Source organism: Carcharodon carcharias, chromosome 30 (assembly GCF_017639515.1).
Source record: "Carcharodon carcharias isolate sCarCar2 chromosome 30, sCarCar2.pri, whole genome shotgun sequence".
In the NCBI taxonomy this organism is placed as follows: domain Eukaryota; kingdom Metazoa; phylum Chordata; class Chondrichthyes; order Lamniformes; family Lamnidae; genus Carcharodon; species Carcharodon carcharias.
Genome location: NC_054496.1, coordinates 18,175,264 through 18,202,969, shown reverse-complemented (window position 1 = coordinate 18,202,969; position 27,706 = coordinate 18,175,264). Strand labels below are relative to the sequence as shown.

General features: G+C 43.0%; 1 protein-coding gene across 3 annotated transcripts in view; it reads left to right on the top strand.

Moving 5' to 3' along the window:
- Nucleotides 1-27,706, top strand: part of cc2d1a (coiled-coil and C2 domain containing 1A) — an 88,678-nt gene that overhangs the window by 49,404 nt on the left and 11,568 nt on the right. For all 3 annotated transcript variants that reach the window (XM_041176996.1, XM_041176995.1, XM_041176997.1), the window contains exons 23-28: nt 150-281; nt 2,743-2,798; nt 22,204-22,270; nt 23,466-23,592; nt 26,513-26,589; nt 27,061-27,108. In XM_041176996.1, the coding sequence (XP_041032930.1) occupies nt 150-281; nt 2,743-2,798; nt 22,204-22,270; nt 23,466-23,592; nt 26,513-26,589; nt 27,061-27,108 (507 nt within the window). The remainder of the gene's footprint in view (nt 1-149; nt 282-2,742; nt 2,799-22,203; nt 22,271-23,465; nt 23,593-26,512; nt 26,590-27,060; nt 27,109-27,706) is intronic.

The following is a 27,706-nucleotide window of genomic DNA, read 5'->3' as shown; positions in this document are numbered from 1 at the left end:
AAATTTTGTTATTGGCAACAATCCATCCCATCACAACCAGTCTGCTTGATTTCCATCCTGTCAGCCTGGGATTTTACTGAATGTAATAATTATTATTGATGTAGTTAGCTGAATAATTTTTTTTAAAAAGGCTTTTAAACTCTTCCCAGGTTTTGGATGGCAGGAAGACCACAGGGGGCCGGCTAGAGGTGATTGTAAAGATCAGAGAGCCACTGAGCTCCCAGCAACTCGAGAAAGTGACTGAGAAGTGGCTGGTCATTGACCCACAGAGCTTGCCAGTGGTACGGTTACACTTGCATGATGTTAATTTAAAACTCTATGAATGTTGCACCTTGAAGGCTCTGTAGAGCAGCCGGTGTATCTGTGTGTTACCATCCGCAGATGGAGTGCTGGAGGCCTTGCCAGGAGCAGCACCAGGCATACCTAAAATGAGGTGTCAACCTGGTGAAGCTACAACATAGGACTACTTGCATGCCAAACAGCATAAGCAGCAAGTGAAAGAAGGAGCTAAGTGATTCAATAACCAACAAATGAGATCCAAGCTCTGCAGTCCTGCCACATCCAGGTATGAAGGGTGGTGGACAATTAAAAAGCTCACTGGAGCAGGAGGCTCCATAAATATCCCCATCGTCAATGATGGAGGAGTCTAGGACATCAGTGCAAAAGATAAGGCTGAAGCATTCGCAGCAATCTTCAGCCAGAAATGCCTAATGGATGATCTATCTCGGCCTCCTCCGGAGGTCCCTGGCATCACAGATGCCACTCTTCAGCCAATTCAATTAATTCCATGTGACATCAAGAAATGCAAGAAGTCACTGGATACTGCAAAGGCTATGGGCCCTGACGATATCCTGGCAATAGTACTGAAGACTTGTGCTCCAGAACTTGCCATGCCTCTAGCCAAGCTGTACCAGTGGAGTTACAACACTGTCATCTACCTGAACTCCAGAGGTGAGGTGAGATAAGAGTGACTGCCCTTGACATCAAGGCAGCATTTGACCGAGTGTGGCATCAAGGAGCCCTAGCAAAACAGGAATCATTGGGAATCGGGGATAACTCTGCTGTTTGGAGTCATACCTAGCACAAAGGAAGATGGTTGTGGTTGTTGGAGGTCAGTCATCTCAGTTCCAGGATATTACTGCAGGAGTTCCTCAGGGTAGTGTCCCAAGTCCAACTGTCTTCAGCTGCTTCATTAATGACCTTCCTTCCATCATAAGGTCAGAAGTGGGTATCTTCGCTGATGATTGCACAATGTTCAACACCATTCGTGACTCCTCAGATACGAAAGCAGCCCATGTCCAAATGCAGCAAGACCTGGACAATATCCAGGCTTGGACTGACAAGTGGCAAGTAACTTTCACACCACACAAGTGCCAAGCAATGACCATCTCCAACACAAGACCATCTAACCATCACCCCTTGACATTCAACGGCATTATCATCGCTGAATCTCCCATTATCAACATCCTGGGGGTTGCCATTGATCAGAAGCTGAACTGGACTAGCCACGTAAATACTATGGCTACAAGAGCAGGTCAGAGGCTAGGAATCCTGTGGCGAGTAACTCACCTCCTGACTCCCCAAAGCCTGTCCACCATCTACAAGGCACAAGTCAGGAATGTGATGGAATACTCTCCACTTGCCTGGAGGAATGCAGCTCCAACAACACTCGAAGCTTGACACCACCCAGGACAAAGCAGCCCGTTTGATTGGCACCCCTTCCACAAACTTTCACTCCCTCCACCACCGAATAGTGGCAGCAGTGTGTACCATCTACAAGATACACTGCAGAAACTCACCAAGGCTCCTTAGGCAGCACCTTCCAAACCTACGACCACTGCCATCTAGAAGGACAAGGGTAGCAGATACGTGGGAACACCATCACTTGAAGTTCCCTTTCAAGCCACCCACTGTCCTGACTTGGAAATATATCGCAGTTTCTTCACTGTTGCTGAGTCAAAATCCTGGAACTCTCTTCCTAACAGCACTGTGGGCGTACTTGCGTGGACTGCAGCAGTTCAAGAAGGCAGCTTGCCACTGCCTTCTCAAGGGGAGTTGGGAATGGGCAATAAATGCTGGCCTAACCAGCGACGGCCACATCCCATAAGTGAATATTTTTTTTAAACAAGGAGGCACTGATATATTTATCATTATAACTTAATGTGTTACGTCTATTATAATGTATGTTTGAAGAGCTTCTATTGCCTTTGGTAAGTTAACTGCACTCTTGCGTGATGAATGGTGACAGTGTTGTTGCATGCTCAACATTAACCAGGTTATTACATGCCTTAGCTCCCACTTCATGCTGACTTTCATCCAGATTGAATAAGCCGATAGCTAAACAAAACATAGCTGGCTATCCCTTGCATTTAAAGTGCAGGCCAGCACCCTGCACAAAGGCAGTAAAATATGCACGATTGGAACTGAGACTAAAATCTGTCACAACAAGCTTTGCCCAGCTTCCACACAGCAGCTGACTGGCCCTTGTTAAAATACAGCTTTTACATAGCTTATTGGTGCTGTAGTTTTCCTTCCCTTCCCCATGGCTCCAAGTAGCAGCTGCCCCGGTAGCTGGAATCACCGTGTGGGGAGTGGCAGGGCAAGATGAGCGTCCCCTCACTGAACAGTGCAGCATTCCTGCCGGTGACCCAACAGTATGGCATTGTTTGCAATTTTGTCTATCGCTGGCTTAGCATGCTCACCGTGGAAGATGTCAAAAAAGCCAAACTTGTTTCCTTTCAGATTGCAGTTCCAAAGTCGAAGGAACGACGAGATCCTCCACAGGTGGTGGGTGGAAGGTAGGTTCTGATTCACATTAGTACAATTGTGTGTGGGAAAGAATTGGACCTAGAGATGGCATCACGTAATCTTAAAACAGCAACTACCCAACAGAAATAGTCGAGGAGGGGTGGGAGAGGAGGGGGAATGCGGTAGCGACTGATATATTATCGTGGACTAGGGCTGGCTGCCGTTTCTTTTGATTCCTGAAGTCAAATCAAACATCTGTGTCACTCCTCCTCAAGTCCTATTCTGGAGCTGATCTGCTAGAATAGTTTGAAACACTAGTATTGTTGGTCAAGGGAAGCTCACTATTGAGGATTTATCCATGGCTGCCGCTTGGGCAAACTTGATGGGTTAAATGCTTTTCTTGCTCTGGACATTCATACATGATACTTTTCCTACTGTTCGTAATAAGAGTGATCATTTTAAAGTGGCAGTTCTTCCGTTCATGAAACATTCCTGCATTTCCATCATGTAATACATTCTCTATCTTGTTGGAAATTCCTGGATCTCTGAATCCAGTTTTGAAAAAAAAATCTGTAACACTCAAGACTATATTCTGAGAAGCTGTAACAAAGCATCAAATACTGGCAGCAGGTGTGTGCGGCCTCCATTCACACAATACTGGGTCAGCACTCTTTATTGCATCAGAGAGAAATGTGCAATAGAGGAGTAATAGGGATCTGCTAGCTAAGAATCTGCAGCATATCAAGCCTCTACTGATCATCGAGCAAAAGGAACATGTGTATCTTTCACTGGTCTCAGAGTAAAGAGTTCAATAGTGCTTGAAAATTTCCTATGTTTTCTTGAGATCGTACAGAAGGTGATAATGCACCACATCTGGTATGGCTAAGTAACTTGATAAATCTCTCTCCCCTCCCTTTCTAATGGTAAATCAGTCTTGGCATCCATCTCCTACAATATCCAAATTAAATCCTATGGTACTTCCAAACTTTGGTAGTACACAACTTGAGTATTGCTCAAAAATGAGACATGCTGGCAAAGCTTTTCGTTGTGCACTCATCAGAACGTTCGCAAGAATACCAGTAGTAAAGAGAGCAACAATTTGTACTGCATGAGAAGTTAGTTGGCAAATGGACTCTGGTAGAGGTGTTGCTATGGAGAATGTACCAGGGAACAGTTAACTGCCAAGTTTTTGTTTAAATTCAAACCAGGATGCCCTAGCCAATCAGTCGACCTGCCTGGTTTGAATTTGAACAAAAGTTTGGTATTCACTGTTCTCTGGTGCATTCTCCATGGCAACGCATCTACCAATCAGAACCCACTTGCCAAATAATCAGCTTTCTCATCTCACGCAGTATAAATTGTTGTTCCTTTTACAATTGGTATTTTTGCAAACTGCCCTGATGAGTGCAAGACAAAAAAAAACTGATTGCATATTTTTTCAGCAAAATGTGTCTAAATTTAAAAAAAATGATGAACAGATGGCCTGTCTACATCTGAAAGAGAAAAGAAGTTTATCTTTCTTAGAACTTGATGTACCCTAGTCAGATCTTTAATGCTTTTCTCTCTCTCTCTCTCAATTACAAAATTGTGTTTCTAGTACTCTTTGTTTGTTTCACAATTCCAGCATTCATGATTTATTTTTGAGTGCTGTTTTAAAGTTTTAGTGGAGTCAATGAACAGACCTCCCTTGAAGTAGACAATCCACACTACATTACAAACTAATTACAAGGAGGGTTAATCCATTGCAGAAACAATGCAATTGGAAAATCCCTAATGAGATTTTTCCACGCACTGATTTGACCTAAAGGTTTGAAGCCTGAAGTTTACGATTTCTCCTGACTGGCCAGGGCTGACTGTTTAATTTTCATCAGAGTTTCAGCTCAGATTTTTCTTCACCAGCAAAATTATACATCATAAACTGCGGCATCTCACATGCCAATCTCACCAGTAATAACTTGCTCTGTATTTTTTCTGACCGCAATGAGGCATAGTGGCCAGTCAAATGGCACAACTATTGTGTTCCAGCGGAATATTTTCCAATGCCCATGTCAGCATACAAGAATCCGGTAATTGAGAATTACACAATGATATGTGATTGAAACCCACTTTGTTCCTTTGTTATAACCTACTCGAGCAGTATTTCCAAATTGTTCAGGAACACAATTTTTAAGTACTTTTTTAAAGAATAGGTAGTTTCCCCAGTCAGTTAATATTATGAATACTTAAAATCAATGCGTTGTTGAGGATTCTCTTTCTTTCCATATTATAACTTAACCCTTCAAGAATATGTTCTGTCTTTTAGCAATGATTTTTTTTACCAAATTATAGACCCTAACTGATTTTACAGTGTTTATTATAAAAGGTCACTTCATATTGGCTGATGTGTAAGTCATTTGCCATTATGTATCACAGCTGCCTGAAGGGTTAGTCAGCAGTGTAACTGTAAACCCAGAATCCATGGATTAAAATTAAATGAAACAGGTCATAGGTCGGTGCAGGTGTAATTGTGTCCTAATGAAGTATGTAGAATTACTAGAAAATCATCTTCAACCATTAGGCATGACCTCTGGCACTTTCTCAATCTAATGGAAAGTCAGATGTATAATTAACATTCCTTTAGAGCTGATTTGCATCAGTACATAATGTTGTACATCTCATTTGTTGGAAATCTAAACACAGACCTTTGAACATCTGTAATAAGTCAATTTTAATGTTTCTGCTGATGTCTAATAGCTATATGGCAATAATAAGTGAAAACAAGATCCACGCAGAGTGCTCTAGTTCACTCTTTCCTCTCCTATTGAAACTCAACACATCTCAGAAACAAGTCTGTTATGTTTCAATCTGTCTTTTGTCTTTCATCTTTGAAAACAATAAAGGTGTCAAATGCCCACCTGCTCCTTTCCTTATCAGGCTGCCAACAAGCAGCAATAAACTGGCACTAAAGTTACTATTGCTGGTTTTATTGAAATGGCCCCTCTAATTGGAAACTGGCACTATGATATTTACCCTTGCCTAACCAGGGGCAGGGCTATGATGGTTACTGCAATGTCTCCACAATTATGGAACCAAGGTGGGTGGATGGAGTTTAAAAAAACAAACCTGCTATGATCTGATTGATTAACAACAGGCTCCAGGGACTGAATGACCCACTCCTGCTCGAATGTAAATAACCACAAAAGTCTCAGGGAAATACGGGGAGTCATAATTAATGGTGCAAGTCACTGACCATATAAACCTTTCTTTTGCACTCTTCAAGAATCCTGGTGCTGTAGATACATCGTTGCAATGACTCTAGTGTGGTTTCTGTCCCCTCCCCCCAGGGAAATCTGGGCTGTTAATTAGAAAATTGCCTAGTTCTGTTAGTTCTCTAGAGCTTGGCTCTTCAGTTCAGTGGCTATTAATGTTTTAATTTTTAATTTCCTTTTCAGATCCTCAATTTGCACTTTAACTTAATGCAACAAAAAGCCTGAGCCAGCTCTCCTGCAGACCTCCGCACCAAGTCCTGTGTCTTTTTTATTCCTTTTTTTTTGTATTGCTTATGAGTCCAAGTTAAGATTTTAAAAGTTTCAATCTGGGGTCAGGAGCCAATGAAGGAGCCCCATACCAAGCTCCCTGGAAATTGCAGACTCCACAGAATCACTGAACAGAAATCCAGACACTGTACTCTAGCCCAAGTGAAATATACTAGATATAATTTATTTTATATCATGCATCTCTGCCAGTGCTGAAAAACTGCAACACAAAATTCTGGAAATATGCAGCAGATCAATCGGTATCTGGAGAGAGGGGACAGGTTAACATTCTGGTTGAGACTCTGCATTGGAGCTGGAAAAGAAAGGCAGGAAAATCTCCCTTTTTAAGTGAAGTATGTAAAAAGTCAAGAAGTCACAAAATCATCTTCACTGGGCGTTGTAAATTGTAATAATGAGTGTTTTCTCTTCCTCTCCTCCAGAGGCAAGGTTTGAGCAGCAGCACAGTTCTCTCCTTAGCCATTGGAGAATTGTAATTCTGCATTATAATGTGACTGCTTTGTTTGGCCATAATCCTCCCAGGCAAGAATAGATGGCAGAGATAATCATCATTTGGATGTGATAACTAATTACTTATATGTTAACAAGAGTCTCGTGTATGATTTGATTATTTTGTGAGTATTTAGTGAACAGCTAAGACTCTGAATTCTCTGAACAGTTTAGACAGTGTCTCAGTCACTTGTGTTGTATCTTCTGTACAATTCTACTGAGTACTTAGCTATCGAGTTCACTTAAGCAATTGCATCCTCTTTCTTACAGAACCTATTTTCAGTGATAATATTTATTACGGAAATATCTATTTTTATACTGTTGTGTTTTCTAGTTTAATATAGAATAGTTTTCTACACAAAGATCAAAGGTTTAAAAGCTGCAGCTTTTCTGTTCCTACATTCTCCTATTTCATTAATTTATTAGCTGGGCATCTGTATATTTCAGTTTGAAGTTCTGTAGATTCATTAAGTAATTTTAGTAGGATATAATACAAGTGACTGTTAGTATTTCACTTGATTTATTTTTGTCTTAACAGTAAATATAGTAAGTGTTTATGGATATCTGTCCTATTTTGATTAGGAAAGATATTTTTTCCAGCACTTAAACCTCAGAAATTAGGGTGTGGTATCTAGCCACGCGATTGCTCCATACATCAGAAGCGCAACTGTATATCTCAGTCATATAACCACCTGCTCTTCACCAGCCCACCTCAACAAAACACCATGTTTAACCACGCCTCATTCATGCAACCACCTCCTCCTCCTCAAACTGTGCCCCTGCTTTAGCCTATCTTAATTGTGAAACAGTCTTCCTTTCTTAATCTTACCAGTAGTTCGCTCACCCAGCTGAAACCATATTATAGCACTTTGGATATAGGATAATGCAGTGTAGAAGAAAGCCATTCAGTCCATAGAGTCTGTGCTGGCTCTTCTGAAAAGAGCAATTCAGTTAGCCCCAATCCCCCAATCTTTCTCCACATCCCTGCACCTTGGTCTCTGGCAACATAGTGCAGACTGAGCTACTAATTGAAGAATTGTAAAGCTTTTAACTTTTTAAAATAAGAATACTGTAATATGATCCCGCACTAAGTCCTACTCCCCTAACCTTATTTTTATGGGAATTGGAGAAGCAATAGAGATTCAAATTCCTCATTTGTAGATTCCTCTCAGATTTGCCCCATTTTACCTATGTGCCAGTATGGCTCAGTGGGTAACACTTGCTCCTTAAAGTCAGGAGGTCATGGGTTCAAGCCCCACTCCAGAGATTTCAGCACATAGACCAGGCTAACGCTGCAGTGAGATACTTAGGGAGTGCTAAAATGTTGCAGGTGCCATTACTGTTCATGCACACTTTTTATCTGTGTATCGAAAGGTCCAGTGAAAGCAAAATGCTGTGTATCGATGGGAACTATACAGAGGGCTGATGTAAAAAGGAAGAAAGAATTGAGACTATGTAACACTTTTCACCATTTCTGAATACCCCAAAGTGCTTTACAGCCAAAGACATACTGCTGAAGCATAGTCACTGTTGTGGGAAAATAGTAAAAAAAAAGGTTTTAGGCATTGTCAAGTCTTCTGCAAATATATCCGTGAAGAGCATTGTTGATAGTAAGGTAGAACTTGAGTGCAAAGGATAGTGAGTTGGTGGATGAACAGAAACTAGTGCAGGAGTTCTTTACACTGTGGTGTTCACAAAAGAGAAGAATATTGGGAAGTAAATCGCGATTAGTTAAAAGCAATATGAGCAATATTTTAAAAGTAAAAAGTTCAAAAGGAAAGTATTAAAAAGGCAAGACCTTGAGGGAAATAGGGGGTAAAATACTATGGGTCTTAGAAATTGTTTGCGTTCTTTTGAGCTTGAATGTCTGCTGGATGACAAAAGAGTGACCAATGTAATCCCCGCTTTCAAAGAGATGTGACAAACGTAATTACAAGTTTTTAAATTTTAAAACTGATGGGAAATAATTGAAGTCTTTACTCAAAAGGTACTAAATCTACACATCAGGAGAAAAGAATTAGAAGCAGCCAGCAAAGGATTCTGAAAGGAGGATCATGTTTGACCAACGTGTTGAAATTCTTTGACATATTGACTGTTATGGTGGATGTGGTGTGAATGGACATTTGGAAAGCCTCCTGCCAGGAGATTATTGGAAGGACTATGGAATTGAGAAGTGTAGCAAACTGGATTTAAAGATGATTAGAAGGGAGAAAACAAAGAATTCGGCCCAGATTTTTAACACTCCTTTGGGGGGGGGGGGGGGGGGGGGGGGGGGGGGTGGCAGTTGGGGTGAGAGCCAGTAACTTGCCCTGTAAGATCATGCTACCCTCCAGCCCTGTCCTGATCTTAATCCATTCTGAGCGAGCAAGTGGGACACCTGTGGGTAGATTGTGGGGTCCTGTTTAAATATGCAGCTTGGGGCTTGCTGTCTTCCTTGCGTTAAAGACAATGGGCAAGATTTTTGAGTTTGGCATACAGGCGCCAATCGCCAGCATGAAAAGTGAGCTGAAATGCTCAGTGGTGTTGAGGCAGGGGTGGGAGAAGGGCAAGCGCTGAAGTCAGCGCGGGTGAGGGGGAGCGCGCTAGCTCCCTGAAGGCAGAGAGCTGCCTCAGGGAGCTGAAGAATTCAAAATCCATAAATAAAGATTTTCAGATGCCAAAAAAAAAAATGTCCATGCATCAGGATCAGTCACCTGAACGTATGGCTGACGTAAATTCTGTCCAAAGCATTTTTATATATTTTTGATTAATATCGGAAACCTCATCCCACTCTTGGATGAGGCTTCCTCAAAAAGGCAAAGGCCGCCTGGCTGATTCACCTACCTGCCAACCATAACATTGGATGGCCAACGAAAAATCACCATTGATGGCCTTATCACATTAATGGCCTTACTACGCCTCTTAATTGTCGGCGGGTACACCCGACGACAGAAATATCGCACCAGTGCGTGATGATGGGATGCTCGCTTGCCGTCATCAAGCACTATTTCACGCTCGAGCAGGTCAGGCGTGCTCCACGTAGAGTGAAAAATTCTGCTCTTTATATCTGTTTGTATTTACTGTTGTGATTGAAGCACAGACCATGACAATATTTAAGATTAGGTTAGGCAGGCTGTTAGTAAAAGGGGAAGTAGGGAATATAGGCGGCATCATTTTTTATATTCATTCATGGGATGTGGGCGTCACTGGCTGGGCCAGCATTTATTGCCCATCCCTACTTGCCCTTGAGAAGATGGTGGTGAACCGCTGCAGTTCACGTGGTGTGGGTACACCCACAGTGCTGTTAGGGAGGGAGTTCCAGGATTTTGACCCAGCAACAATGAAGGAACAGCGATATATTTCCAAGTCAGGATGAGAGGTTTAGTAGGGAACTTGTAGGTGCTGGTTGTTCCCATGTGTCTGCTACCCTTGTCCATATTAAATGATAGTGGTTGTGGGTTTGGAAGGTGCTGTCTAAGGAGCCTTGGTGAGTTCCTGCAGTGCATCTTGTAGATGGTCCACACTGCTACCACTGTGCCAGTGGTGGAGGGAGTGCATATTTGTGAATAGAGTGCCAATCAAGTGAGCTGCTTTGTCCTGGAATGGTGGTGTGAGCTTCTTGAGTGTCGAGGGAGCTGCACTCATCCAGGCAAGTGGGGAGAATTCAAACACACTCCTGACTTGTGCCTTGGAGATGGTGGACAGACTTTGGGGAGTCAGGAGGTGAGTTACTTGCTGCAGAATTCCTAACCTCTGACCTGCTGTTGTAGCCACAGTATTTATATGGCTAGTGCAGTTCAGTTTTTGGTCAATGATAACCTTCAGGATGATGTTAGTGAGGGATTCAGTGATGGTAATGCCATTGAATGTCAAAGGGCAATGGTTAGTTTTTCTCTTGTTGGAGATGGTCATTGCCAGGCACTCGTGTGATGCGAATGTTTGTTGCCACTTGTCAGCCTGGATGTTGTCCAGGTCTTGCTGCATTTGGACATGGACTGCTTCAGTATCTGAGGAGTCGCGAATGGTGCTGAACATTGTGCAATCATCAGTGAACACCCCCACTTCTGACCTTTATGATGGAAGGAAGGTCATTGATAAAGCAGCTGAAGATCATTGTGCCTCAGAGACTCTACCCTGAAGAACTCCTGCAGTGATGTCCTGGAACTGAGATGACTGACCTCCAACAATCACAATCATCTTCCTTTGTTAAAAACAAAAAACTGTGGATGCTGGAAATCCAAAACAAAAACAGAATTACCTGGAAAAACTCAGCAGGTCTGGCAGCATCGGTGGAGAAGAAAAGAGTTGACGTTTCGAGTCCTCATGACCCTTCAACAGAACTGAATGAATATCAGGAGAGGGGTGAATTATAAGCTGGTTTAAGGTGGGGGGGAGGGTCGTGATTGTAGGGACAAGCAAGCAGTGATAGGGGCAGATAATCAAAAGATGTCACAGACAGAAGAACAAAAAGGTATTGAAAGTGGTGATATTATCTAAACGAATGTTCTAATTAAGAATGGATGGGAGGACACTCAAGGTACAGCTCTAGTGGGGGGTGGGGTGGAAAGGCTAACGGCATAAAAGATATAGATTTAAAAATAATGGAAATAGGTGGGAAAAGAAAAATCTATATAAATTATTGGAAAAAAGCAAAAAGAAGGGGGAAGGAACGGAAAGGGGGTAGGGATGGAGGAGGGAGTTTAAGATCTAAAGTTGTTGAATTCAGTATTCAGTCCGGAAGGCTGTAAAGTACCTAGTTGGAAGATGAAGTGCTGTTCCTCCAGTTTGCATTGGGCTTCACTGGAACAATGCAGCAAGCCAAGGACAGACATGTGGGCAAGAGAGCAGGGTGGAGTGTTAAAATGGCAAGCGACAGGGAGGTTTGGGTCTTTCTTGCAGACAGACTGCAGGTGTTCTGCAAAGCGGTTGCCCAGTTTACGTTTGGTTTCTCCAATGTAGAGGAAACCGCATTGGGAGCAATGAATGCAGTAGACTAAGTTAGGGGAAATGCAAGTGAAATGCTGCTTCACTTGAAAAGAGTGTTTGGGCCCTTGGACGGTGAGGAGAGAGGAAGTGAAGGGGCAGGTGTTGCATCTTTTGGGTGGGCGTGGGGAGGTGCCATAGGTGGGGGTTGAGGAGTAGGGGGTGATGGAGAAGTAGACCAGGGTGTCCCGGAGGGAACAATCTCTACGGAATGCCGCCGGGGGGGGGGGGGTGAAGGGAAGATGTGGCATCATGCTGGAGTTGGTGGAGAATGATCCTTTGAATGCGGAGGCTGATGGGGTGATAAGTGAGGACAAGGGGGACCCTATAATGTTTCCGGGAGGGAGAAGAAGGCATGAGGGCGGATGCACGGGAGATGGGCCAGACACGGTTGAGGGCCCTGTCAATGACCGTTGATGCTACCTTCAAAAACAGTTCCTCTGACATGTCCTCCTTCTTCCTTAACCGAGGTTTTCCACCCACGGTCGTTGACAGGGCCCTCAACCGTGTCCGGCCCATCTCCCGCGCATCTGCTCTTACGCCTTCTCCTCCCTCCCAGAAACATGATAGGGTCCCCCTTGTCCTCACTTATCACCCCATCAGCCTCCGCATTCAAAGGATCTTCCTCCGCCATTTCCGCCAATTCCAGCATGATGTCACCACCAAACACATCTTCCCTTCAGCCCCCCCGGTGGCATTCCGTAGGGATCGTTCCCTCCGTGACACCCTGGTCCACTCCTCCATCACCCCCTACTCCTCAACCCCCACCTATGGCACCTCCCCACGCCCACCCAAAAGATGCAACACCTGCCCCTTCACTTCCTCTCTCCTCACCGTCCAAGGGCCCAAACACTCCTTTCAAGTGAAGCAGCATTTCACTTGCATTTCCCCTAACTTAGTCTACTGCATTCGTTGCTCCCAATGCGGTTTCCTCTACGTTGGAGAAACCAAACGTAAACTGGGCAACCGCTTTGCAAAACACCTGCGGTCTGTCCGCAAAAAAGACCCAAACCTCCCTGTCGCTTGCCATTTTAACACTCCACCCTGCTCTCTTGCCCACATGTCTGTCCTTGGCTTGCTGCATTGTTCCAGTGAAGCCCAACGCAAACTGGAGGAACAGCACTTCATCTTCCGACTAGGCACTTTACAGCCTTCTGGACTGAATATTGAATTCAACAACTTTCGCTCTTGAACTCCCTCCTCCATCCCCACCCCCTTTCCGTTTCTTCCCCCTTCCTTTTGTTTTTTCCAATAATTTATATAGATTTTTCTTTTCCCACCTATTTCCATTATTTTTAAATCCTATATCTTTTATGCCCTGATAGCCTTTCCATCCCACCCCCACTAGAGCTGTACCTTGAGTGATCTGCCATCCATTCTTAATTAGCACATTCGTTTAGATAATATCACCGCCTTCAACACCTCTTTGTTCTTCTGTCTGTGACATCTTTTGATTATCTGTTCCTATCACTGCTTGCTTGTCCCTATAACCACCCCCTCCCCCACCTTAAACCAGCTTATATTTCACCCCTTTTCTAATATTCAGTTCTGTTGAAGGGTCATGAGGACTCACAACGTCAACTCTTCTCCACCGATGCTGCCAGACCTGCTGAGTTTTTCCATCTAATTCTATTTTTGTTTTTTCATCTTCCTTTGTGCTGGGTATGACTCCAACCAGCGGAGAGTTTTCCCCCTGATTCCCATTGGCTCCAGTTTTTTGCTAGGGCTCCTTGAAGCCACATTCTGTCAAATGCTGACTTGATGGCAAGGACTGTCGCTCTCACCTCACCTCTGGAGTTAAGCTCTTTTGTCCATGTTTAAACCAAGGCTGTAATGAGGTCAGGAGCTGAGTAGCTCTGGTGGAACCCAAACTGAGCGTCAGTGAGCAGATTGTGCTAAGGATAAATAGCAACACTGGTCAGTTAGACCAAGCAATTTGTTCCCATCTTGTAACTTCCATACAATATATCTACAGCCCTGGATCTCGTCTCGTCTCATCTCGTTGGGTCTTATTCTTTAGCCTGTACTTCATTGTTTTTTGCCCAAAATTTCCAAAAATTTACAGCTAGGCTGACAGGCTTAACAAAGTACTGAAGAAGTCTTTCATTAAGCCAAACTCCCACTGCCAATCACACGGTTTCCAGTAGATTCGAAGGCAGACCTACTTCCAGATTCCTGGTTTACAGAGATTGAATAAGTCAAATTCTATCTTTTAACATGTGGTATCCTGGGATATTTTTGGATTACATTCTGAAATTGCACCCATTTCTCCAACCAAACCAAAGTCTAGCTGTCTTGCCCAATATGTCGTATGGAGTTGGCAGTAATTGCAGATTTGAGAAGTTGGTTTGCATTGACTTGAATTTAGTGTGAATCTTGAGTCCTGTCTTCAAGAATATTGATAGTGTCACTTGTGACCTTTTATGAATATAATAAGCACATGGCATCAGTGACTGGGGGAAGATTACTTTCAAGTTAGATGTAGCAAAATGGCAAGTGGTTTTGACGACTTGAGTGCGTAGTCTAAGCTGGCTTTTAGTGTCGTCGTTGTGTTACATTGTTGGAGATATTAAACAGAGGTCTTATATCTCTGTCCCAGTGATTCAAGTGGATATAAAACATTGCCCTGGAGTAATCAGAGGAGCATCAGGTTTCCCTTTCCAAGATGACCAGTTTGCTATTTGTGGGATCTTGTTGCGAGCAAATCATTTGTCATGTTTACTTGCACAAAGCTGACTGCGCTAAAAAGAAACTGCTGATTGTGAAGTTTTTTGGGATAGTCTTAAGGATATGGGAGGTATGTAAATGCAAGTTTTGCTTTATTATAAAGAACAATTTTGTTGTTACACAGGCTTCACCCAGGAAATCACTGATCTATGGAAATGGAAGAAAATTACTACTTTAAGGAAAGAACTTGCATTTCTTTGACAACCTCAAATGTTGACAGAAGCCCCTGAATGCCTTGCAGTCAGTGAGGCACTTGTGAAGTGTAGTCACTGTTGTAATGCAGGAAACGGGGCGTCCAGTTTGCACACAGCAAGCTTCCGCAAACAGTCATGTGATAATTACCAGACAATGTATTCTTTGTGTTAGTTGAGGGTTGAATGTTAGCCCGGACACCAAGGAGAACTCCCCTGCTTTCCTTTGAAATAGTGCCTTGAGATCTTTTATGTGCACCTGAGAGGGTAGATGGGGCCTCGGTTTAATTTTTAATCTGGAAGACTGTAGTGTTAGCTTAGATTTTTCTACTCGACTCTGGGTTGGGATTCAAACTCTGCCTTTTGATTCCAAAGTGAGAGGTTTAGGAGAACACATTGCCAGAGCTGGAGTGTTTTTCTTAAGAAAAATGTTGCATTTGATAAGGTGCGCAGAAAAGGTTATTAGGCAAGATAAGGGCTCATGGGGTTGGATATAATATGTTAGCATGGCTAGAGGGCTGGTTAACAGATAGAAAAGAGAGTGGACACAAATGGAATTTTTCACATTGGCTGGCAGTGAATAGTGGCAAGGATCAGCGTTGTGGTCTCAGCTATTTACAATCTATATTAGTGACTTAGACGAAGAGACAGAGGGTGGAATTCTCCCACGACCCCCTGCAGGCGGTGGGGAGAGAATGTGGTGGAGGGTCCAAAAATCGGTCTCTTGCCGGTGTAAAATGAAGGTGGGATCTCTCACTGCCGCCTGCCATGGAGGGTCGCAATTCTCGACGTGAAACCAATTTGCATCCTGCTAATAGGATGCAGATGAAGGCCTGACCGGTTTGGCCACCACCACCCACACTTGCCTGGAGTTGCCTCTGGAGTCCCGGATGGAGGACTCCAGTGACCATGGACCCTGGTACACGCAGCAGTGGATGGGTGAGCATCTATCAGGTCTTCCTGATAGTCTTCCAGCTTCAGTGTCTTCAAGGAGGTCCATCTTCTTTCTTCAATGGTAGGCCAGTGATGTCCAGATGCCTTTTAAAAATGGCACCCAGATATGATGGTAGGGCGAGCCATCGATGTCCACCCTGCTGTGTGAGAAACATCGGGGATACCCCCGACTGCATAATTAATGAAGCCAGGGCTGCAGGACACTGTGGGATTTCCCATCGGCCTCCACAGCGGGAAACACCCCTCCGTCCCACTCCTGCCATAGGTCTTAGTCCTGGATTGGAGAATTCTGGCCAGACAGTCATGTATCTAAGTTTTCTGGTGATACCAAACTATGTGGAAAGATGAGCTGAGGGGAGGACACAGAGGCTGCAGAGAGATATGGACAGGTGAGTGAGCAACAAGATGGCAGATGAGGTATAGTATAGGAAAGTGTGAAGTTATTCTCTTTGATCGTAAGAATAAAAAAGAAGAATACTTACTTAAAAGATGAGAAACTTGTAAGTTGTTGTTCAAAGAGACTTGGGTGTGCTTGGAAGAGGAATGCAGAAAGTTAGATGCAGGTGCAGCAAGCAATTACAAAACCAAATGGCATGTTGGCTTTTATTACAGGGGGATTGGAGTACAAAAATTAAGAAGTCATGCAACAGTTGAAAAGGTTTTGGTGAGACTGTATCTGGAGTGCTGCAGTTTTGGTCTCCACATTTAAGAAAGGATATACTTGCAATTGGTCTCTGGGATAAAAGGCTTGTCCTATGATGAGTAAATTTGACTGATTCTTCTAAACTCCAGAGAATATGAGAGGTGATATTGAAACCTATAAAACTCTGAGGGAGCTTGATAAGGTGGACACAGATTGTTTCCGCTGGTCAGGGAATCTTAAACATGGTCGGGGGACGAGGGGGGGGGGGGGGGGCCGCAGTCTAAGGACAAGGAGCCAATCATTTAAGACTGAGATGAGGAGAAATTACTTCACTCAAAGGGTTGTGATTCTTCAGAATTATCTACCCCAGAGGATTGTAGATGCTCCATCATTAAATACATTTAATGTTGGGATGGACAGATTTTTGGGGTCTCGGGGGAATTTAGGTATATGGGGAGCTGGGGGGAAAATGGAGTTGAAGCCCAAGATCAGCCATGATTGTATTGAATGGCAGCGTAGACTTGATGGGCTGTGTGGTTTCCTGCTCATATTTCTTGTGTTCTGTGTGTGTCACTTTGAACTTTGCTAATCTAGTTCACAGTATTAGGTCAGGTGCTTTTACTTTTTAAAATGGAACAGAAATGGGAGTCTGAATTACAAAGCTGCGTTGCTTCTATATACCTTGCATTCCATCCTCACAGCTTTACTGTTGGAACAGGCTTCTAACATTCAATTTTAATCAAAACCATACCAACTGCATTAGTCAGTCTGTGTCCCTAATGCATTCTGGAGGCCCACTGTTAATTTATGATCAAAGCAAAGGAAAATGTCATTTGGCCCAATTGAGCCTCTGAGCTTTGGTTCCACTACTAAGCTTGGGGTTCACCCAGTCCTCCTCTCACCCTAAATGTTTATGCCCAGTTATGAGTACCAAGGCAAGGAGAATGAGCAGAGAAAAGGTTGACCTCCTGACTAGTTTACAATGGTGACTACACTTCACAAAGTAATTAGCAGGCTGTAACACTTTGGGTTGTCCTGAATTCATGGTAGGTGCTATGTAGACCATTTCCAATCATAGGACTACAGTTTTTCTCTCTCTGGAATAACACGCACAACTCCACCAATCGGTCCTATTTTTTGAACCAGTGATCTGGCTGGAGACAGACTGACTGACTGAGTCACAGCGTTATCTAATACCTCTTGTTAGCTAAGCCAGAAACTGGTTCTAATTAGGAGATTGTCTTTTTGTTCCCATTTTTATTCCATTTACCACGTGTCCAGGGCCAAGCTTGCTTCGCCTGCCCAGGATTGTAATTTTAACCTGTTCCATACTAGTTGCCATGATATGTAATCTGAGTTTCAAGTTTGTTTTACTTGATCCCTATTATGAGCTAAGACAGAAAGGTCCACATGGCAATAAAGCATTGCTATTAATAACCAGCTTCTGGTAATCTTGGCCCCACACAAAACTCCTCTAAATTGCCAGTATCATATGCAGACCTCAAGATGGTTGATGTAGAATATGGTGTCAAGTGGCAGATTGGGGCCGGGCACTCTTCAGCAGTTGAAGCGGAGGATGCTTTTTTGTTGTACATTTTTAAAATTGTATGCTGTATCTGTCCTGGGCACATATGTGATGTTACAATCGCCATATAAACCAATAACAGTTTAAAAGAAAAATTTGAGCTTCCAGGTATGACATATTAATATTTCACATTTGAAAATAAATGTTACTGTATCAATGACTAAAGACAAAGCAATATTAATTAAATATTAACTTTTCATAGACAACTTCTTATATTTCAAACTACCAAACAGAGGCTGCCCCTTCTTGCTTTTAATAACCGAAAACCCCGATTCTGTTACATTACTCAGTCTCTTAAGTAGACAACCATTACTACTTTCCACCTTGAAAGTTTTCCCTGGGAATTCCCCCTCTAGCTCCAGCTAGACGAACCCTCCAGCTTGGTCCTAACTCCTCTCGAACTCTGCCTCAAATTGGGCGCAAGCTCCCACCTGCATTCCATGATAAAAGTCAGCATTTTCTCTGTTTAAGGTACATGCCTGGCTAATATCGATTTTCTTTTTGCTCTCGAACTTCCCGTTGGCTGCAGACTACACAAGACTAAAAACTGCAACTGGCCCTTCTGTCTGTCATATCTCTAGGTTTATAATGAATTCAGAATCTGATTTCAAAATGGTTTCCTCTGCCCCCACCCCCCTCTTCATGGCAAGGGGAAACACACTGTTTTCTATTTGAATCCAAGTAGAAATCTCAATCAGCTATCTCTGAACACCACTGCTTTTCATCTTGGAAACAAAGGGACAGGTTCCAGCACACCTGTTTACAACCTGATACCGGTAACACCTTTGAGGTTTAGGAGACTAGGGGTCTCTGAATTGTGGACTTAGAAGCAGCTGTCATTGTCCCGAGCTATAAACATCCAGCACTTTTATTTCAATAAAATAATCTGACTCTCCCTGTGATCTTTCATAATTAGACCACCAGGTTTACGGTGAGACAGACTCCAGTGTATATCACAAGACCCGAAATTTAAAGTTGCAGTCCCAAACTATAACACTCTTACAAACCAAAAGACATAATCCTATAACTTCACCATTGTAACACTGATCCATGACACCTTAAACCAGCTTATATTTCACCCCTTCCTTGGATTTACCTAGTTCTGTTGAAGGGTCATGAGGACTCGAAACGTCAACTCTTTTCTTCTCCACCGATGCTGCCGGACCTGAGTTTTTCCAGGTAATTCTGTTTTTGTTTCTGATCCATGATGTGTTTGGCCTCTATTTATTTGATCATTGTCCTACCTGACCATGTATCCAACTTGTGCTATACCTGACCCAGGCCTCTACCTAGCCTACTCTGTGCCTGGCCTCGGCATGTATGATGCAGATATTGGGTGCCTGAAACAGGAATATGCTCCGCTCTGTAGCACTAACCTCCCTTAACTTGTACGGAATCCATCAAATTAAAAGAAAAATGTGTGGTTTTAGCCAGTAGCTCAAGTTAGAGTAAGAAAACAAATACTGCTACTATGTGAATTGACAGTAATCTGGCAGCTAATCCTTAGAGATGGATTGAATTGCAACCGCTTGATCACTGATTTTTAAATGCTGATTGAAACTAGATATTTTTGTGTAGAAATACTGGAATTGTTGGACCAATCTTTGTACACTTATATTTTAATAAAACATTTTTCGTGTAGTGCCCGATCCACGGCTGATTATTTGAAAAGTGGCCAAGTTCTGAAAGGCAGAAGTCTGCATTGGGGTGCAATATCTGAATTTTTAAATCCAGCTGTATTGGAGGTCTGGGAGAAAGGCTGTGACACATCATTGAGATCTCTTGTCATCTAGACCTTTTCCTCACTCTCATTTTTATTCACTGTCTTCCACCTGAAAACGATAACATTCAAAATACAGAAATGCTTTTAGATAAGTCTCTTTTTTCTTTTTTAACCCCCACCCCCATTTTCCTCCTGGAAGGTGCTGACTCTTAATTAGGTTCTTTCAATTCCTGGCACCTCACTTAACTAGCCATTTAAGTGTTGACGTTTCGAGTCCTCATGATCCTTCAACAGGACTCGAAACGTCAACTCTTTTCTTCTCTGCCGATGCTGCCAGACCTGCTGAGTTTTTCCAGGTAATTCTGTTTTTGTTTTGGATTTCCAGCATCCGCTGTTTTTTGTTTTTATAGCCATTTAAGTATGTATGTGGATAATAGACGTGTGTGTGGGTTATTCCACGTAGTAGGCTTCATATTCATGGCTAATTCTGCTCTTATCCAGTATGGATTTTCTGAAGATATTGCTTGTCAGAACTGGCAATCCAGGCTGATATTTCTGCTTCCCAAACCAAGGTGCCATTTGTGGTGCCACCAATTTTCCCTGAACTGAGATCAACTGAGTCAGCACAGTCAGAGAGCATGTCTCTTTAAATGGGCGTGCTGCACACTTACCCTTAAGTTTCAAATTTTTTCCCTCAGGTGTAGACAGTGGTACAGGTCAAATATCCTTTATCCAAAACTGTTGGGGCCGACTGCATTTCAGATTTCGGATAATTTCAGTTTTCAGAAACCGCATATAAAATTACATTAGCTAGCCTAGGCTTAGGCTATTGTATCATGTAAATATAATGGCTAGAAAATCAAGATGTACCACTGAATAATAAATACAGCGTCCCTGTAATAAGTTTCGTTTTGATATGTTCAGCATAAAAATCACAAGGTAAGCACTGCAAACAGCTAGATTTCCCATGCTAAAGATCGATGGGGTTCAAAAAAAAGTGCGGCTTTTGGATGTGTTCGGTTTTCGGACTTAGGGATAAAGAACACTTGGTCTGTAGCACCTTTGTGTTGAGGTGATGAGCAATAGCCACACCACTCACTAACATGCTTTGTTGACCCCAGTATCACCATATCAGTGGTGGTGATGACCCAATTCTAATGGGGACTGTGAAGGTTGATCGTAGTCCCCTACCTGCAAAGAATTTTGTATATTTGATTGGTGAAGGCATCAGGAGTCCAAATTGATGTGATTCTTGCTAAGCCTGGTGCTATTCCTGCCCAATATCCCCATGTGCATGGGCCAGCAAAGGTCACAGGACAGTGATTAAGAGTGGAAATCCTGTTTGGTTTATAATCCAGTCCTACTGCTATCCTACCTGACATTAGCCAACCCTGCACTGACTGAGATTAAAATTGTGTATCTTTTGATCTCGTTGAACTGCAGAGCAAGCATTCCAAGGGGAATACTGTAGTTGGTCACTCCTCTAACTTGGATCATTTTCTTGCGACATCTTCAAAAAGCAAAGTATTTTTTTCTTCCCTAAGAGAATTTTAAAACTTCAGCTTGTCAGCTCGTCGCAACCTCTCAATTTACCTCCCCCGTTCCTTTCGATCTGAAAGAAAGAACTCGCATTTATGTAGCACCAATCGCAATCCCACAATGATCCCACATACTTTGCAGCCAAGTTTTCAAGTGTAGTCATGATTGTAGGAAATGTGAAGACAATTTGTGCACAGGAAGGTCCCACAAACAGCATTGATTGGCCAGCTCACTGCAATGGCTCCTCTACTGTTTGAGTGCCATGAAATCTTTTGCGTCCACACGATCAGGTGGACGGGGTCACGGTTTGACATCTCATCTGAAAGATAACACCTCCAATAGTGCAGCACTCCCTCAGTACTGCACTGAAATGTTAGCCTGGATTTTGTCCTCAAATCTCTGGAGTGGGTCTGGAACCCATGACCTTCTGACTTAGAGGTGGAGCACTACCAACTGAGTCACAGCTAACAGCTGGTACTGCCCTTCACTATTGGCCTTTGTGTTTTCCTGACAGGAAGTGTGTCACCCCTGCCCCACCGTGCCACCACCTTCCCTCCCCCCCCCCCCCCCCCCCCCCCCACCCCCCCAGCCCAGTGGTCATGGAATCGCACAGCACAGGAGGAGGCCAGTCAACACGTTTGAGTGTGCACCTGCTCTTTCAAAGAGCAATCCAGTTAGTTCCATTTTCCCCAACTTGAGACTTACACTGATGGCAGCCTGGGACTGGCTGAGCTGCTGATGTTGCTGAACTCGAAAGTAAGCTCCCTATATAAACCGTAATCTTCTTCCTAACTTGCGATTGGTGCAAGGCTACACAGGATAATATTCCAGCTGATGAATAATGAGGAAAGTCCCTGCAGTTATTTCTGATTTTCTCCATCCGACTCTTCACCAACCACCCCCCCCCCCCCCCCCCCCCCAAAAGGTTCTTAAAGTTCCCAACTCTCCTCCTCAAGCCCCTCGTATTTTGCACACTTTCATTTTTCTCTCTATCATTCTGGGGCATTTTGACTCTGCTTTTGACATTGCAGCCAAGAAATACGTGAATATGTGATTACTTACAAATTCTTATTTTAAACATAATTGGTGTTTCTTTTTGTTATTTGCAGCAAATTGGCCTTTCCCCTGCACAGTTTTAACATATTGAAGTTTGACAGAGAACGAATAGAAAGGAAGGTGAGTGAAGTCTGAGAATAGTATGATTTTCTTACATTTAGAGTGATTTAAATGGTGCTGTGATCTCCAGAGTGATTAGTTGCTTCGTGTCTGGGTGTGTCTCCCTCAAATATTTTTTTTTTAAAAAACCCAAGCTGATCTAAAAACAGAATGTTGGCCAGGATCGGTTTTAAAAAATAGGGTGAGGTAATGTTTTTTCTGAAACTCATCAAGTTTGGAAGCTAGAAGATAACTCAAACTCTTAAATAGAACTGATTTAGGAAGTTACGATAGACCCTAAAAGGGCTAAAAGACCCTACGCGAGAAATTATAGCACTGCTGGGCTGTTGGCCAACAGCTAAAGCACTGGAGGTGCAGATGCTGCTTGTTAAAGCTGAGTGTAGAGACAATGGGCAAGGAATTAGTTGAGCTCAGCTGTGATGCCCCCAATGGTCAAATAGCCTGCCAGTAGCTCCCAGTGCCTGGCTTTACACGAGATGAATGGTCACTTACATAAGGTACCTGAGTACAGCCTGGCCTGTGGAGCTATACTCCAGCACATGACACAGCACCTTCAGGAAAGGACGGGAGTCAAAATTTTGGTGGGGCATAGGAGAGATCCTTTCTTGTCTTGAGTTTTGTGAATGAGCTTCACAAGCTGTTTATTGTGTTGCTGCTCAATTTGGATAAATTCTTTCAGCAAGTTCTTAACAGCGTGAAGAGCAATGTTAAATTTAATAGGCTTTCATTCAAAGGCAATGATCTGTTGCCTGTAAGTGGTGCTGTGCTCATCCCGCCTGAGACCGAGGCAGACTGGTTGTGTTTAGTCCTCTTCCCAGTTCATTCTTGTTGAACACCGAGCAATAAGTCCCTCCTATTTCTCAGCTTGACTCACCCACCTTAATAAAGTGTTTAAAAAATTACAGGAAATTAACAGACACAAGGCAATGTTGAATTGAAAAATGCTTGTGATCTTTATGCATGTAAACAAATACTTGGATATACTGTAGGCAACGTGTGTACTGTACATGCATGCTAACTGAATTAATCACTGTCTTGACTGAATTAACAGATTTAAAGCTCAAAGTAAAGGTTTTGATGCATAGTGTAAACACTATGGTGTCAATGTGGGTTGTGTGGACTACGAGGAATGTGTGTTTTGATGGAGCCAGGACCTGTGAGAATGGATTAAACATTGTCCCAATCACGTTTACAGATTCACACATATAAACAGGAGCATAAAGTTCCTCCAAAAGATCTCCTAGATCAGCACCGGGAGGTCACACAACGGATCCAGTGGCAGAAATCACAGCTGGAACACAGGGACCCTGGAGTTCTGAAAGGTGAGGGACTGGATTCCACTAAAGGTGGGAAAATTTTGTATGGAAAAAATATTGTTTTGTTCAATTAAAGCTCAGTTTTTATTAACATGACTTCAGGAGATGAAGTGAGGGTGAATCTCCACAGTGAGGGGATGTGGGGAAGAAGGGGAAAGTGGATCCCAATAAGGGGAAGCCATACCAAACAGATCCATGTTAAATATCTTACTGCACCTGCATTTCACCAAGTCTCAAATCTTTTCTGTATCATCTGCAAGTAAAGGGCATACTTTCTGTTGGAATTATTTCAATAAGTTGTGCTCAGCAGGTTATTGGGAAAGGCTTCCTGCATCCCAAAGAACTTCATTTTAATGGGGACAAAATTTTGGGCTACCTACCCTCACTATACAAATATAACTCCATTCAGTCAATAAAGGAGGGATAGAGAAAACAGGGACTCTAGGCCAGTTAGTGTGACATCAGTCATAGGGAAAATGCTATGACCTGTTATTCAGAATGTGGTACTTACAAAAATATCCTTATTAGCATAGTCCATACAGTTTCATGAAAGGGAAATCGTGTTTGACAAATCTGATGATGGTTTTTTGAGGATGTAACTTGTAGGATGGATAAGGGGGAACCAGATGATGTAGTGTATTTGGATTTTCAAAAGGCATTCGATAAGGTGCCGCACATGAGGTTATTACACAAAATTGGGGCTCATGGGATTGGTGGCAATATGTCAACATGGACTGAGGATTGATTAATGGACAGAAAACAGTACAGTACATTTTTAGGTTGGTGGACTGTAATTGATGGGGTTCCATAGGATGAGCCCTGGGACCTCGGCTGCTCACAATTTATATCAATGACATTGAGGGGATTGAGAATAACGTATCCAAATTTGAAGATGCCAAGTTAGGTGGTAGGTAAGCTGAGGGGATGGAAAGAAGCTGAAAAAGGATATAGACAGGTTAAATGAGTGGATTGAAACATGGCCAATGGAGTATAATGTGGAGAAGTGTGACGTTATTCAGTTTGGCAGGAAAGAATAGAAAAGCAGAATTTTTTTTTTTAAAAGATGAGACTGGGAAATGTTCAGAAGGATCTTGGGGTCTTTGTACATGAATTTTAAAAAATTAACATGCAGGTACAGAAAGCAATTATGAAAGCAAATAAAACTTTATTAGAAAAGGATGGGGATTGGAGTATTACCGTAAAGAAGTTTTACTCCAATTGTATACAGCCTTGTCGAGAGTGCACTTTGGAAATTGTGTACAGTTTTGGTCTCTTTACCTAAGAAAGGATATGCTTGCTTTAGAAAGAGTGTAACAGGTGTTCACTAGACTGGTTCCTAAGATGAGGGGACTTGACAGGGTAGATGCTGGGAGGATGTTTCTCCTTTTGGGAGCCGAAAACTTGGGGGATAACATCTCTGAATAAGCAGTTGACCATTTAGGAATGAGTGGAGAGAAATCCTGCCCCTCAGAGTTGTGAACCTTTGGAACTTTCCATTGCAGAGAGTTGTGGAGCTCAGTCACTGAGTATCTTGAACATTGAGATCGAGATTTTTGGACATTAAGAGATATGGGGACAGTGCAGGACTGAGTTGGAAGATCAACCACAATCTTTTTGAATGTCAGAACACGCTGAAGGACTTACAATGCCTACCTCTGCTCCTGCCACTACTTGTCTTACACTCTTAAAGGAAGCTGATCTGGCAGCATCCAATGCCAGAAAGTACAAACCCTCATTAGCCATAACTCAGTGGATAGCACTTTTGCCTCTGAGACTGAATAACTTGTGGGTTCGGGCTTTACTCCAGAGACTTCAACACATAATCTAGACTTGAACTCTGAGGGAGTGCTGCACTGTCAGAGGTCCATTTTTTTCAGATGGGACATTAAACCAAGGCTCCATCTACCCTCTCCAGATCCCACAGAACTATTCAAAGAAGAGCAGGGGAGCTTCTCATTCCCCCCACTAGTGGCCTTAATAACATCACTGAAACAGATTATCTGACCATTTATCACATTGCTGTGTATGGAAGCTTGATGTGTTGCAAGTTAGCTGCTATGTTTCCTACATTGCAGCAGTGAATACATTTCAAAAGTGCTCTGGTCAATTGTAAAGTGCTTTGGGACCTTTTGAGACTGTGAAAAATGCTGTACAGAATGTTTTCCCCTCTTTTTTCTCTCTCATCATTTTGTCCTTTTCTTCCATCTTTTGGGACTGGGCCCTGCTGCATAACTAACTGATGGAGGATTGCCCAGGGTCAGTTGGATTTCTGTCTGTGTTGGGTGGGCAGAATCTCAAATTGGTGGGACTCATTTGAGCAGCAAAGCTTGCCAAAAGTTTATATCCCTTGTTTTCAGGCAAAGCTATGTTTTAAAATGTTTATATAAATGAAAAACAACTGGAGGAAAATTTTGGCCTTGTGGGCCTCATGTCAAATTTTATCTGATAAATGCTGTGAAGTGCCTTGGGATGGTAAAAGGGGCTATACAGATGCGGATTGTTATAGGCACACTGTAGGCTTTCAGAACCTTCCTTGGAACAGTGTCATCTCCAACTATAACTGCCATCCTGATTTTTCACTGTTCCACAAGATGCATCTGTGGTGCAGCTCAGGAGGTGTTTAGGTTGCACAGTGTTTTGCTGGAGTCAACTTCACTGATTTGTTGTTCAATATCCACAGTGTAATTTGGAAAGTAAGTCCTGAAACAGGACAGAGTGCTTAATCCAGTGTTAGAGGAGTATCGTTAGGGATGGTTTGGGATTGTGCTTGTACATAGAGAGTGTTTGAAACGATTCGTCGAAAATAGAAATTGATTTTGTTTTTTGCACTAGATTCTGCAATCGTTTAAGTCTGTGTTTGAGGCCCCAATTCTGCTCCATATATATCACTTAATTACATTTAACCATTGTATTTTTTAAATTGCAGAATACGTAACACAATTGGAGAGATATATACACTACTACACAGACGCAGCTAAGCGACTAGGTACCGAAGGGAATCGAGTAAGTGATGGGAATCTTTGTCATTGTGCCTGGGAAATGTTTGGCTGGGGGATGGGCAGAGAAGCAAGTGCCCAGCTTCCTGTTGGAAAAAATTCTTTCCTTTTCCTGGGTTGCACTTGGAGTTCTGTTCCAGAAGAGAACTTATAGGATAAATGCGTCAGGGTTATCAAGGGAAGCTCCTGCAGAGATGACTTGGAACTCCAGGGTCCCATTAACTACAAGGCTTTTGGAGTCGGCCAAAACTGCATCTGTCCCCCCCTAACTCTCACCAGATTTGGTACAATCATCACTCCCTTTGCTTTGTGTGTATGTGTGTATGTGTGTGTGTGTGTGTGTGTGTGTGTGTGTGTGTCTCTCTCTCTCTCTCTCTCTCTCTCCACACCTCCCCCACCCTCCCCTCTTCGCCCCTCCCCACTCTGGCAGGCAACCCAGGTTACTCTTCTGAATGGTTTTGTTTTCTTTTCTGGGCAGGATTCGGCTAAAGAAGCATTATACAAGAGGAAGCTGGTGGATGACGAGGTAAGACAACAGACTTTATGCTGCTTTCTTCGGAACAGGACAGGCACAACAGATCAGCAGTCATACATCTACATGGGTAGTCTATTTTTGTCTCACTGCACAATTTGTTGCAAGTGTAAGACAGTCTTAAAATAGAGCCAGGTACCTGTGGCTCAGTGGATAGCAACTCATGCCTCTGGGTCAGAAGGTTGAGTTCAAGTCCCACTTCAGCGCCTTGAACTCTGAATCTAGGCTGACATTTTACTGCAATACTGAAGGAATGTTCCACTGTCAGAGGTGCCGTTGCACAGCTGCGATGTTAAACCTACATTTGTCCTCTCGTGGATGTAAAAGATTGAAGAAGAGCAGGAGAGTTTTCCTTGATAACTTGGCCCTTAACTAACATCACTAAGATAGATTAACTGATCTTTATTGCATTGCTGTTTGTGGGAGTTTGCAGTGTGTAAATTGGTTGTCGTGTTTCCCACATTACAACATTGCAAGCATACAGATCACTTATGGACCCAAATTTCAAAATAGCTTGGAGGAGACAGAACAGTTTGACTACTAAATATTGCAACATCACAACTGTGCTGCAGACTACCCATGAGCAATGCCA